General features: G+C 52.8%; 7 protein-coding genes across 7 annotated transcripts; 1 reads left to right on the top strand and 6 right to left on the bottom strand.

Annotated features, from left to right (window-relative positions):
• Positions 1-172: 172 nt before the first annotated feature.
• W97_07969 (uncharacterized protein) lies at positions 173-943 on the top strand (the record flags this gene model as incomplete). Its single annotated transcript, XM_007785838.1, has 1 exon — positions 173-943. One exon carries the CDS (start codon positions 173-175, stop codon positions 941-943), a length of 771 nt encoding a protein of 256 aa, XP_007784028.1.
• A 552-nt stretch (positions 944-1,495) lies between these two features.
• W97_07968 (uncharacterized protein) lies at positions 1,496-1,906 on the bottom strand (the record flags this gene model as incomplete). Its single annotated transcript, XM_007785837.1, has 3 exons — positions 1,496-1,627; positions 1,685-1,732; positions 1,787-1,906. The coding sequence occupies 3 exons, from the start codon at positions 1,904-1,906 to the stop codon at positions 1,496-1,498; spliced, it is 300 nt and encodes a 99-aa protein (XP_007784027.1).
• Positions 1,907-4,244: 2,338 nt separating this feature from the next.
• On the bottom strand, positions 4,245-4,916 carry W97_07967 (uncharacterized protein; the record flags this gene model as incomplete). Its single annotated transcript, XM_007785836.1, has 1 exon — positions 4,245-4,916. The coding sequence occupies one exon, from the start codon at positions 4,914-4,916 to the stop codon at positions 4,245-4,247; it is 672 nt and encodes a 223-aa protein (XP_007784026.1).
• A 734-nt stretch (positions 4,917-5,650) lies between these two features.
• W97_07966 (uncharacterized protein) lies at positions 5,651-6,935 on the bottom strand (the record flags this gene model as incomplete). The annotated part of the gene is made up of 5 exons (XM_007785835.1): positions 5,651-5,904; positions 5,993-6,322; positions 6,391-6,544; positions 6,595-6,812; positions 6,893-6,935. The coding sequence occupies 5 exons, from the start codon at positions 6,933-6,935 to the stop codon at positions 5,651-5,653; spliced, it is 999 nt and encodes a 332-aa protein (XP_007784025.1).
• An 882-nt stretch (positions 6,936-7,817) lies between these two features.
• W97_07965 (uncharacterized protein) lies at positions 7,818-8,635 on the bottom strand (the record flags this gene model as incomplete). Its single annotated transcript, XM_007785834.1, has 3 exons — positions 7,818-8,301; positions 8,365-8,468; positions 8,534-8,635. The coding sequence occupies 3 exons, from the start codon at positions 8,633-8,635 to the stop codon at positions 7,818-7,820; spliced, it is 690 nt and encodes a 229-aa protein (XP_007784024.1).
• A 963-nt stretch (positions 8,636-9,598) lies between these two features.
• W97_07964 (uncharacterized protein) lies at positions 9,599-10,105 on the bottom strand (the record flags this gene model as incomplete). The annotated part of the gene is made up of 1 exon (XM_007785833.1): positions 9,599-10,105. The coding sequence occupies one exon, from the start codon at positions 10,103-10,105 to the stop codon at positions 9,599-9,601; it is 507 nt and encodes a 168-aa protein (XP_007784023.1).
• An 867-nt stretch (positions 10,106-10,972) lies between these two features.
• On the bottom strand, positions 10,973-12,569 carry W97_07963 (uncharacterized protein; the record flags this gene model as incomplete). The annotated part of the gene is made up of 3 exons (XM_007785832.1): positions 10,973-11,906; positions 11,971-12,398; positions 12,462-12,569. 3 exons carry the CDS (start codon positions 12,567-12,569, stop codon positions 10,973-10,975), a joined length of 1,470 nt encoding a protein of 489 aa, XP_007784022.1.
• Positions 12,570-13,006: the final 437 nt, after the last annotated feature.

Here is a 13,006-nt window from a genome sequence, read left to right as displayed (position 1 = left end):
CATCCTCATCCCGTGCATCTACATCGTGTGCACTTCAAGCACCACGGAAAAAATCATGAACCGTATCCGGCAGGAGTGGAATGCCGCCCGACAGCATCATCCCCAATTTAATAAGTCGCATAGAGTGGTTGCGAGCTGTCTCTGCTGGTCCAATTTGTCTTTCCTCGGGATCATGTCGTTGACCCCCACAGAGGCTTTGGAACACAGCCAGCGGGTGTGGGGTGCAATCGGCCCAGACTGTTTACCATGGATCAAATCGATCAATGGAATAGCAACTTTCGTCCTTCGATCCGTGTTATCCTTCCGCCAACTGCCCAATCGCGTCAGGGAGGCTATACAGGATGTCCGGAACTGGACAGCGAGTAGGCAGCCTAGCGAAAAACCAGGCAGTCCTCCACAGCCTACAGAAACCGAGAAGAATCAACACGAGACCTCGTCCAGTGCGCCCGCTTCTCCGGCATATGACGCCGACTCTGATGATGCCGGCTCAGCCCCTATGCCAGGCTTTGAAGACCGCGACAGGATCGATACACAATCAACCCATCAGAACGTCGAAGGAGAAGTCGATGCACTCATTGGGTCCGAGGACCTCAAACGCATGGGAAAGGAAATGGAGGAAGAAGAAGCGGCAGCGAAGCGCAGACCTGAAGTTCTCAAGTCGTTTAGAAAGAGAGCACGAGTCCCTCCATTCGTCGAACGACTCCTTCAGTGCATCGAACGAATCGAGGAGATGGAAACGGAGCGCCAAACCCTCAAACACGAGGCTGACATAGTGATGGGCTGTAGAGCAACCCACGCCCCGCAGGACGCTGTGATGATCGAGCGAGGCTGCGCTGGTCAAGAACTCAAGCTTGATGCAGATTTCGATGGGGAGTTGGATGAGACACCACATGCCAACTGCGGTGGGTTGGAGATTGTGAATGGAAGGAATTCGAAGGGGTAGACAGTTTTCTGTGGGGCATATGAGGAGGGATGGAACTCCGTGAGGCTCAAATAGTGTCGGAGATCTGGGGGTTTGTGGAAATATGACAAAGATGTTACTCTGGCAGATCTGTTAGGAGAGGTGGAGAGTTGGCTCGGTTTGTGGGTTTATGGGCGCATTTTTGAATGAAACTCTTGGCGGACTCGGCGTTATGGAGTTTATAGACTACTGCTTGAATAGTTTTAGATAGCGGGGAGATATCACTTTTACACAGAACTAAAAAGATGGAGGCTTTTGTCTAATTGCGAGCGGCTGCCATCAGAAATGCGAGAAGAGAAGTCCGTACACCCATTCTGAATACGCCATCCACCAACGCCAGATGCCGTACGTATAAAAGCCTCAGGACCATGCGCGAAGGCAGAGTGTCCATTGTTCCGTTAGCCGGCCTCGGACGAGATCGACGAGACTGGCCGTCCGGCCGTCTGGGGACTTGCCATCACCTCGTGCCATCCGCAGGCCTCAGACGGAGACGGATGCACCATTGAACCACCCGAGCGAGGGTGATGTGGACGCTCAACTACTCCGCCGCACCTGTTGGCCAACTGGGATTGGACGGTTGACGAACAATCCAGCTCCGTCGCGGCCTCGACCGGCCTGTCTCTCTTCGTAATCTCTCGAAGCGTTCTTGATGTCCTCTATCTGCGCCTATGGACAGTTGTTAGATCTCGCGGAACGACTGGCCGTCGACTTCAGAGGACATACTTGCGTCAAGGGTGGGCCTGATGTCGTGACGAGGAAGCCATCTCGACCCTACACAGGCTGTCAAACTTTGCGTTTCAAAAGGAGAAGATGCGGAGAGCGTACCTCATGTGTGTACCGTCTTACTATCGCATCTGAACCGCAGTAATACCGAATCTCGTGTTGTATGACTGTTCGAGAGATACCGTAGCCGGGGACGAAATAGCTATTGACGGATGCGGCCATTGAGGATTGGAGAGTTAATCGAGGAATCTAACAGAGACTTGAGACTCGTTGATACAGGAAAGTCACAATTCCTCACCCAGTGCTCAACTGATAAAGTACATCTCGAGGCCGGTCAAGGCCCTTAATAAAGCCTCGGCCTCCACATCGCCTTCAGGTATTGTAAAGCTGCACACCCCACGGTCCGCGTGGCGATAATGTGGTGGTGGGTTGCATGGATGGTTACGCGTTAATGCGTGTGAGCCTCACTTCTCGCCCTGCCACACAACCCAACCGGAACGACACTTTCGGGCAGCCAAACACCAATTCTGTCGTAAGATGTGTTTCCGCATCAATTCGAGTTACGTGTTTCTCATGTACGGCGCTTGAGAGAAAGCTGCCGCTGCACAGTGTCCAGAGCCGATGTAGTTTAGTTGCTGCCTTGCTCAATGCATTTCCCGCTTGCTTTGCTGTAAGATCAAGCCCCTTCCGCGGCAGCGACAGCTGTTATAATCCGCCATCGCCACTGAGTTTCGCCTGGTGTTCTCATCCATTTTCTCAACAGTAAAGTTGTACTTGGTCTTCACGTTTTTGTCGGAGATGTTTGCGTGTCTCTTCGCCCATCGAAGAATCTCAGGCTTCGAGATGATCACCACATTGGGCGACGATGGAACGCCGATCCGCCGATCTCAAACCACACACTCTTCCTGCCCAGCACGTCGTCCTGTCTTGAGCTCACATGGCACTCCAAGTAAGATCATGATTACCACACTTGTCAGCTTGGGCCTCCGCAAGCATCACTCGAGCCCTGTTTACGCCGTACAGCTAACGGTCTGCACCTGTCAACGCCTCATGGAAATATCAAACCACGATTACATAGCCTTTCAGGCGGCCTGCTGAACTTCAGGTATCATTGCACGGTAGATGGACCTAATCGGCCCTTTTGACACCCAACCTGGTGCTCGTGGTCAGCTAAAAGGCCTTAATTCTATGCGATTTCCAGAAAATGTCGGCTGATTCGCTGGACGGAAGCCCGTTGTGGTGAGCTATGGCCTGGATGTGAACTGCTGTTACCCCTGAATCCATGCCTGGATCCATGCCATTGTCACCAAGTACGCTGGGAGAATGTACTAAGATGAGCACGACGGCACTGCCATACGGGTTCTAATGCGTCGACCGCGCCTCTCCTACGACGCTTCATCCGCGTCTATTCATCCAATCAGTCAGGACTCTGGCTTTGGCATCTATCAGTTGCTCAAGCAGGCGGTTCCATTATGGAAGCACTATTTCCATGGCCTCACTCAAAGAACAAGGCGAAGGATACACGCGCTAGTGCGGCACCTTTCTCAATACAAAGCATGCCAAATGCCGTAAGACGTCACTATGGGAGCCACCAAAAGCTAGGGGCGTTGAGAAAACCAAGTTCCCTACAGGGTGACCAAGTCACGGGCTCGGACATTTGCGGCTGAACATCAACATGTTCATGAGGATCTTGCAGGGCTTACGAATGCAACAACACTACCGGAATCCTTCAGCGGAGACCGAGCTGAGGCTGTAGCTTCCAGCGCTCACGTTATTTTGCATGCTCTCCTAAAGTCGGATGTGTAGCCCGATTCGAGGCCCTGGACTCGAGTGGCGCTGCCCAATGATTACCAGGATGGAGATCTTCAACTACCCGGACTACTGAGACTTTGTGCCCACCACCGCCTTACTTTCCATTAGAATCTCCTCTAGGCCATGGACCGCCCCGGTGACTATGGGCATTAGGGCATTTAAAGCTTTTTGATTCGCAGGGCTGGTAAAGAAATTTGCAGACTGCTCAGAGCCTCACTGAACGTCGGGCCCCTGTGATTGGGACGTCGGGCCTTGATCTTCGGGCACGTACGATACGACTAACTCGACTAACCAAGGAACGCCCTGGCGAGGCTGTGACTACGAAAATATCATAGGAGACGTGCTCGTCAGCTGTCGCCAGGGGCATCCAGCTTTATTCAAGTGTGCGCTGGATTCAGAATAGCAACACCCACCGCAACGTGAGGATCTTGTTCGCCAGCAGGAGCTGGTTTCCAGTGACGTAAAACAATGGAGGGATGCAAAGTTCCACTTCAGCATCATCCATAGCCTTCTCGTTGTGCTGCAGGGTCGCTTTGCGGAGATTGTTCACGTTACGCACCAAGAAGCACTCTATTGTTCTCACATTACTAGAATCAATCGATATTTACGCAATCCGCCTGGTCATGACTGTTAGAAGAGCCTTTCAGCACCCCCAGGCTTGAAAACACAACAACCATGAGATTCTACTGAAAAGATCCATGTGTTGGGAAAGCTGTCTCTGACCGCATCACCGGTCCTCTCGCTTCCTCTACGGGTCATCCATACGAAACTGCAGCTCATCGTCCGAGCCGCTCTTACGATTGTCACCACTGCGAACGGGGTCCGTCGAGGCGGTGCTGCCAAAGGTGGCTGCAGCAGAAGTAGGAGTTTTCGAAGGCGCAGCGCCATCAAAGCCAACTAGAGGTTCTTCCTGAGCTGCAGCGGTACCCTCATCTGCCCCTGTACGGGCCTGGTTATCGCCCACCTGTCCTTCCTTGTCCTCCTCATCTCCATCCGCTAGCTCTACGAGATGAACCGCCTGCTCTAACAAAGCGGCCACGTTGCCGTCCATCTCCTCGAGGACGTCACAGCCGCGATGTATCACAGCCCGACCGAACCTTCGAACCTCCTGGCGGAGTACTTCGCTCTCGTCTCTGAGTCTGAGACTCTCCTCTCGGTCGCTTTGGCGACGGCGCCACATTCCTTGGATGAGTTGCACGTTAAGGTTGAACTGTACGGTTGCATCGAGGTATTTATTCAAGAACCTCCCGTTATCGCCCAGCAAGCTCCACTTATCCGCTATCAATCTCAAACTCTCGTCCTCCGCTCTAATCCAATCACTCTGCGCATGTTCGAGGTCCGCAACACGTTGCTCGAGACGCTCGCGGAGTTGTATATTTGCGCGGTGCAGCGCGTCGGCTCGTTCCCTCAGTCTGTCCATCTTTATGTCGTATTGGGAGTTGGTAGAAGGGCGGAACAAGATGTATGCAAGTTTCGAGAAGATTTAGAAACATCCGCCATGGACATTGCTTGAAGTACTTCAGGAGCGGACAGCTGGGGTCGAACAACGCACGCCCATACATCACTTTTCTGCTGATTCTGCCGACTATAGTAACTACGTTGTCGAAGCAGTACACGCAGACTCTATTCACAAGCAGACGACTTTTGCACAGGCTTACAGTGCAGCGCCACGCTTCACAAGTTCACCTCGATGTTTAGATCCTGGGAGTGATTCATCCAATGCAAGACTTATCGCGCACACCCTTGCCAGCCGGAACTGGGCTCTCTAAGTCTCCCGTTCCTACAAAAACGAGCGGCTTATAAGCATAAGTGTGCCTAGCATATGAACTATCAAATGAAGGGTACAAGTCATTAGAGAGCTCTTCGTCATATCGCTGGGATTGTATCAAGAAAAGATGCAGATAGTGAGTACTTTCTTCGATCCCTCTAGTCTGTGCGCTGAACATTTAAATAGTCCATTTTCCGTCATTATCCGTCTTCCGCTAAAGAAGAAAACGGCCGCTATTTCACGCTTCCAGGACCATCCGCGTTTGAGCTGTGTCAAGTGAAACCCTTCGCCAATTTTGAACTACCTACGTATTTCAGACTGTACCGGGAAGAGGATCCCTTGTATGGCGCATCTCAGCCAAATTCGCCTCGCACCTGGCACGTCCCTTACTTTCTTTGAAATTTGTCTATGAAGAACTTCTCAACCGTCATCAGCTTACCGTCTGCCACGCCCTTCGCTTCCGCAGCGGCAGCTTTCAGCTTCCCGGCCGCGCTTGTATCGTTGGGCGCGCCAAAGTACCGCCCGCCCGTCATCTGAGTGAAATGGAACATAATCCTGATGTTCTCCAAGGGCTTGATGCCGTGGCCTTCAAAGTCTTCCCATGAGGCTAAGGCATTAAAGCGGGATTTCTTGCCAGTCACTAACGGAACATACTTAGTCTTAGCGCTTACGCTTGTGACACTGAAATCAAATCAGGACACTGTAGAAGGGGGACCATATGTACGTACCCTTCTCGAATGTCTTCGCCATATCCTCAAACGACATCGGCTCGCTCACACCCTGCACTACCTCGCCATTCCACTTCTCCGGATTCAGAAAGATGCCGTGGACCACATCACCGAAGTCATGCGTGATGCTGATAAAGGGAACTTCCTCGCTGCCTCCCCACCGCGGGGTCGTAAAGGTGAGGTAGCCTTCTTCGTCGGCAGTAAACGGAAAGCCGCCGAGGAACCGGGCAAAGTGCTCGTCCAGAAAGTTTTCCAAGTACCAGCCAGCGCGGACGGCGGTGAAAGACTCGAAGCCTTTGCAATAGGCGTACATCTCCGTCTCATGCTTCTCTGTAAACTGGGCGTTTAACTCCGCTGAAGCTTTTGGAGCGGGATGTGGTGTAAAGGGCCGTCCTCACCATCAAACTCGGCATTGGCGAGCTCGCCATTTGTCATCTCGGAAATTGATACTAGTGAACTGTACACGAGATGCTTCACGCCCGCCTCGGCCACGGCATCGATGATGGTCTTCCCCAAATTGAGCTCAGTAGGACCGCCGGGAACGTTGAAAGCCTGTCCGCGGATGAGCGAGGAGCTGGTATATGAGACTGGCTTTGGCTTACAGGATCGTGTGAGCTGGTATTCACGAAAACGCCCCAGCTCCCCTTGAACGCTGCGAGCATCTCATCCTTGTTGAAACCGTCGGCCTTGATCACTTCTACGCCGAGCGATGAGAGCGCTTTAGCTGCTTTAGAGTCGGTGTTGCGGGTCGTTCCGCGGACCTTGAAAGCGGCGTTCTTGTTCTGCAACAGGGAGCGGACGACGGCGCCGCCTTGGCTACCTGTCGGTTAGAGAGGTTATCAGTACATTAGTCCATATGGCTGTCTCTGATCTAGGGGAGCCAGCGCGATAGCACCATACCTGTGGCGCCGAAGACAGTGATCAGCTTCTCTGATGAGGCCATGGTTATGGGTTTGACTGCGGATCTGATGAGGTGATTGCCGTTGTCTGGCTTCTAGTTCCGGCTTATAAGGACTGGTTTGGTAAACAGCAGGATTGGATCTCCGCGAAACTTTTATGGTTGATTTCAAGGCAGCAATGCGCATGCCAATGCATCGATTGTTAAGCAACGAACCCCTCATTCACTTCTCGGAGAGAAATGACATCCGTACACGAAGCGCGTCGGGACACGTTGCTGGCCAAACAGGCAGTTCTCCTGACATGTGTCCTTCACGCTTCCAATCAAAATTTACAACTACTTTGACATTAGACGTTGATTATAAACATGCTTCAGGCAGCAAGAAGTGGCTCATGCGAAGCCGCGGGTTCCGATTGCTGTGAAGCGCGGCGGCGAGCATCGTGATCGTGAGCATCTGAATTGGGCAAGGTCTGCCGCCACCGGCGTTAAATATACGAAATTAGAGATGAGACCAATGGAAGATGAGCACTTAAGCTACTGTGTGGTGTTCTCTGACTTACTTTATCGACAATATCAATGAAGTGTTTCCATTGAACCATGCCTTTCTTGCGAGTTTTCATGTTATCACGTGATGAGGGCGAGCCATGGACTGAAGCGGAATGCCGTCATCCCCGGCCTCCAACTTCAACTCACAACGAGCTCTTCGTCGACCTACCTCCATCTATCATATGCACGAGTGGGCACAGGGAGATCAAACGGTTTAATACCTAATTGTCATCGCTTTTTAACCCATCGCATATGTACAAGTGATCTCAACAGTCTGTCCAGCACGCGAGAACAACATTTTTTGACGCATGCAACTCCAAACCACTTTCCCGATTCCCGCCTGAGGCTCTGCTGAGACAGGCCCTCTCTCCAACAGACTGTTCAAGACGGGAATAACGCGGTGTTCGACAAATCCTTGGTAGCCGCTTGCAGCAACAAATCCGTATTATCCGGATTGTTCGCCTGGCTCCACGGCACCACTCCCTTCGTCTCCCTCAACTCCTTATCCAAATGATAAAGCCCATGGCCCGGCTGCTTCGAAATGCGGACACACTGCTGCAGTAAGTCGCCAAGGTCCTTGACATGCTTCGTTTCCTTCTTCAAGAACCTCGTCTCGAGGACATCTTCCAACGCATAGTCCTCGGCTTCGTCGGCCGCTTTACATAGGCGGAGGACATCTTCAAGGAGCTCCTTCTCGACTTGCAGGGCCTCGTAGACGGGCTGCACGGGGTCGACTGGGTCGTCTGGCCATTGCACGTTGGGCGCGGGAATGTCGGAGGGCTTAGAGCGGCCACCGCGTTGGACGAGGTAGCCTTCAAGCCACATGCCGTCCGCGAAGCACTCCGTTGCAGCACGCTTCCAGAGCCTAGGTGCATGTGTATAAGCCACTTGTAAGTTGCAACGAAGGGCGGGCCTTTGAGAAACTTACATGGAGAAACCATGCAAGCCGACATTGGCGCGGGCACAGTCTGCACTGAGCTTGCGGTAGAAGAACCAGCTCTTCCAGTTCAGTGCGATGTGGCCACGGATGGACTAACTGCGGATTAGCTACATGTCGAGGCTGCGTTTTTTGCCCGAACAGGGACTGTGGAACTAACGTCTTGGAGGTCTGGCTTGAAGGAGCTGGCTTGGATGTACTCGTCGATGTTGGCTTTTGAGTGCTTCTCGATCGCCTGCTGGACCTCTTCGGTATGAGACATGATGAGCTGATGCTAGGTTTCGACGTTGGATGCTTTGGTGTTGAAAACTTCAGTGACTGGGAGATGAGAGCTCGTGGAAAGGGCTGTCTGATATGTACTCGTAACCATTGCATCTGTCTTACGCAATAAGGGCAATATTCAGGTTATGGTCAGACTCGACATCAGGGGCCACAAGTTTCTTCCCCGCATTCTCCCCGCGTTTTCCAGCCTGTCGGTACCTGTGCTGGACTCAGGGCTGCTTCCACGATGCAGGTAAGATGGCTATTGCTGTTGTTATTGGTGGTTGGCTGCTGGAGGATGCTCATTACACGATGGCTGGAACTCGAAAGAGCCGCCATCACCAGGTTTAGGTGCAGATACCCCTGACTTATGACGGACGGCATTCCATCAGCGGTCTAGCCAGAAGCTTAAACTAACAAATGTCATGCCTGCCGCAAAGCTCCTCCACGCTCATAAAACAGGATTTTGTCCATTTCCGTGATTTCCATGCCGTCAATCATGCCCCCGCGCAGACTCTCTCCGCCAACAAGATCTGGCAAAAAACGCCGCTTCGCAAACTCAGGCGAGCAGACACGGCTCCGGTGGTCGATTGAATCTCAAACAGGCCCTTCGGCTAAGCTGTGAGATGCAGCTAAAGCAGTCATCGAAACGGATGGTGACGAGTTAGAAAGGCTACTAGGCGTAGTCTTTTTTATATTAGTGGGCGGTCGTGCTTGGGAAGCAGCCAGTGCTTTGGACATGGATCTCCGGGTAGTCTTCGCAAGCGGGTATGAGGCGCATCAAGCAAACCAGTAGGCTTCAAGCCTTCAACTATGGTGTTCGCCGCATGTTCTGGAATGGAATTCTTGTGGACCGTAGTGTCGAGTCTAGGCTATCGTTAGAAAGCAATCACGAAACACGATTGAGTGACAAGAGTTGAACACGTTTAAACGTATCGGTGCATATTCAAGTGGACGCGAGAACTTACATCAACCTTTCCCACGGCATGTCGCTCACTTCATCCAGCTCCCTTTGCCACATTGGTGTCGCGATATAGATGTTCTTCACGCTCGGCAGCTCCACCGCAACAAGCTTGAAGATCCACCGATAATCGACGTAGAACGGCGTACAGTGCTTCGTCTTTGTGGCCGCCGTCGTCCAGACTGTGACCTCCGTAAGCGGCAATGCCCGCAAGATCTTTGGGATGTCGCGGTATTTTTTGTATTTTCCGCACTCCTTCAGCAGGCGCGGCTTGTTGTTCATGGGGTGGATATGTCCGGTAAGAAGGATCTCGGGAATGGCCCAAGGGCCGAAACATCCGATGTAGCAGGTGACCGAAAAGGCTAGCTGGATCTTGCGGAGGGAGGAGCAATTCCGAGGACCGATCATTGAACAGAACCGGGCAACATCGCCGGGTTCGGTGAAGCGGAAAGTGACGGTGGTGTAGAGCGTGTATGTCAGCTCCTCGTGAATGCAGCGGTTCAGGAACATCAGGGTTGACAATTCTCTACACAACAGATCCGTTGAGGACGTTGGAACCCGCGGTGCTGTGAACAGTCAGTGGTTTGAATGATGATGTTGAGACTGGGGGACTGACTGATTGCTCGGTGACGGTCAGGACACGACCCGAAGTTGTCCGTCTGAGCAAGTCGATGCACGAGTTTTCCATCTTTGCCTGCAGGCGAATGAGCAATGCAAACCAAGGGAATGGTGGACGCAATGCCCATGGCATCTAGTTACATGGGCTTATCTCAAAGACATATCCATCCGGAATGCCCGCTGCCATGACGAGGATCTTGACGCGTAGCTCAGTCGGCAACCGCATGAGAGGAAACGTTGACACCATGACGGGCGGAAACGCGTCGAGAGGTCGGCTGTTGCGCGTTCAGCTTGCTTAGGTCGTCATGGAGGTTCGTGTGAGGATATATAGTGACTCACCTGATTCTGGACCTATTAGGTCCAGATTGGTGCCTTTTTGGATGCATTGGTGCAGTGGTAAGTCCTGTGCCTCTGACAGTTCGTCGATCCACAAGAGTGACGAGTGTAAGGAAGAAAAAACGTCGGAGCGAAGTAGCTAATGCGAGCGTGAAGGTGGTTGACAGCAAAAGCTTCGACGACAGAATTGAGGCGTCGAGACTGTGAGCAAACGGACATTAACCGAAACTAGCACTACCGTTTCGCTGTTACACGGACTTTCACTTCGAGGGAGTGAAGGATGATTCCGTTATTCAAGGGGCTCAGAATTCAGCCTGAGGAGCTCTCACGTGACAGCAATCTCCATGCAAGAAAGTCCTCCTGTTCCATGCCATCCACAGACGCCGGCGATGCAGCTCCCACCGAGTATGCAGCCCCCTCTATTTAGTACACCTCACTCATACCTTTCCTGTCCTTCATCTTCGCCTCGTCGACCTCGTGATTTACGTCTTCCGTCTCCTTCATGTCTTCAACCTCCTCCTCAGTAGCGGAGAAGGCTCCATCTCCCAACTTCTCCGCTCGAGCGCCGCCTCCCATACCGCTCTCAGCCATCATCTCCTCGCCCGTCCGCCGCTTCCTTGGAAGCGGCTTCTCTTTGCCTTTCGCTCGAGCGGCTAGCTCTTTTGAGGGAAAGTAGTCCGAGTCGCCCGAGAAGTCTTCGCCTGGTGTACCGGCGCCTGACATGGAACCGCCAAAGTCCCTTCCTGGATGGAGTCCGGGTGGCGGCTGATGTTGTGGCCGGGGATGTTGATGGTCGTCCGGCTCTGGCGAGCTTGAATCGGCATCGTCGTTGCGTTCACTTTCCTCAGACTTGATGCCATCAGCGGTGTTTGGTACCGACCCGGTCCGTTTCGCCTCACGATCCGGAGCCTTAAGCGATGCGTTTGTGACGGCGATCTTCACATTCTCCTTATCTTGGGCGGCAACAGGGTGGTCCGCCATCTCCGCTTCGGGGACGGCGGGTGAGGGCAGACTGATGCTGTCGGTAGTGTTCTGCCGGCGCGGACGGCGAGGGTAGTGAGAGTGGTCATGGTTGCAGCCGTTGACGCAGCCTCCCCACCGGCGAGTGGGAATCCTTGGTGAGGCATATGGCGGCGGAGGGCCTGTGCTGTCCTTGTTCGCGGTGTTTACCGTAATGGAGGTGGAGGATGCGTTGGTGTTGGTTTGTAGAGCTGCGGCTCGTTTCTTCAGGTCTGACCACGTCCGTAGCTCGTTTTGAAGAACATATTTGCCATTGCCGGGGTTCTGCTTCATGATGACGAACTCGCAGTGGTTGACGTTGCGGAGATCTTCGAAGTACTCGACAGACCAGTGGTACCTGTAGGCCCTTTCCTGTTAGTCTGTCCGGACTAGGCCGCCGAGGAGAAGCAGGATGACATTACCACTTCATCAAGAATACTCTCGTCATGAGCCCATGTGTCACCAGCACGCAAACGCTTGGAAAGTCTTCCTCTCCAAAGAGCCTCCACATACTCTCGTTGAAGCCACTGATCCTGTCGTATGCGTCGGCGGCGCTCTCGCCGTTCGGTATTCGATAGAAGAAATGGCCATAGTCTGCCCGCTCCTGCCACATCCGCTCCATCTCCGCCGAACATGGCTGGAAATTGCCAAAGTCTTGCTCACGCAGCCGTGGCTCTTCGAACACTTTTATCTTGTGTCGTGGGAATGGTGAGGGTGTAGGTTCATCAGACGACAGGGATTTCAGTATGCCTTCGGTGGTCTCGCGAGTGCGTCTGTAGGGAGAGGTGAAGAACTGGAGGGTGTCGTCGGGTTTCAGCATGGAGCGGAGGCGGCGTCCGGCTTCTTCTGCCTATCGTTAGGTCGCCATTCAGCGATATGGTTCGTCTATGTGGTTGATGATGAGATGGCATACCTGTTGCCAGCCATCCGGTGTGAGCTTGACACGGTGGTCTGGTACGAACTGGTGTATGTCGCGGTTCTTGTTGCCTTCGGATTGGGCGTGTCGTATCAGGATTATCATCTAACATGCATTAGCCGCTTGCATGAAGCCTAACAGTGTGAAACTTGCCCGTGGCTTCCCCATTTTGTACACCTGAGTAACTACTCTTTGCATGCAACGTGAAGGGTTGTCCGGTGTTCAAAGGTGTTCTAAGAGCATCCACTTATTTAAAGAAGCGGTCGCGAGCTGTCAAACCATCCGTGGTACGTCTTTAGCTTGACATGGTGTTTGTGTCTTTGTCACATCTCGCCCCGCCGTAGAAACTTTCCCGCAGGCAATCGCGACACCAGCGCTCTCAACACTACAGCAGTATTCCATACCTCTATCTGCAGAAAGCTATCGCTAGAGACGTCTCTAATAATTACTGTCGCATCCTCCCTCAGCTCGTGTCAAGCTCTATCGAACCACTCGCACACGACATACTACACCTCACAATCTCATCCGCCGCCGCGGCGGGC

The sequence above is a fragment of the Coniosporium apollinis genome (assembly GCF_000281105.1).
Source record: "Coniosporium apollinis CBS 100218 chromosome Unknown supercont1.47, whole genome shotgun sequence".
Taxonomy (NCBI): Eukaryota; Fungi; Ascomycota; class Dothideomycetes; genus Coniosporium; species Coniosporium apollinis.
This window is presented reverse-complemented; position numbering and strand designations above follow the sequence as displayed.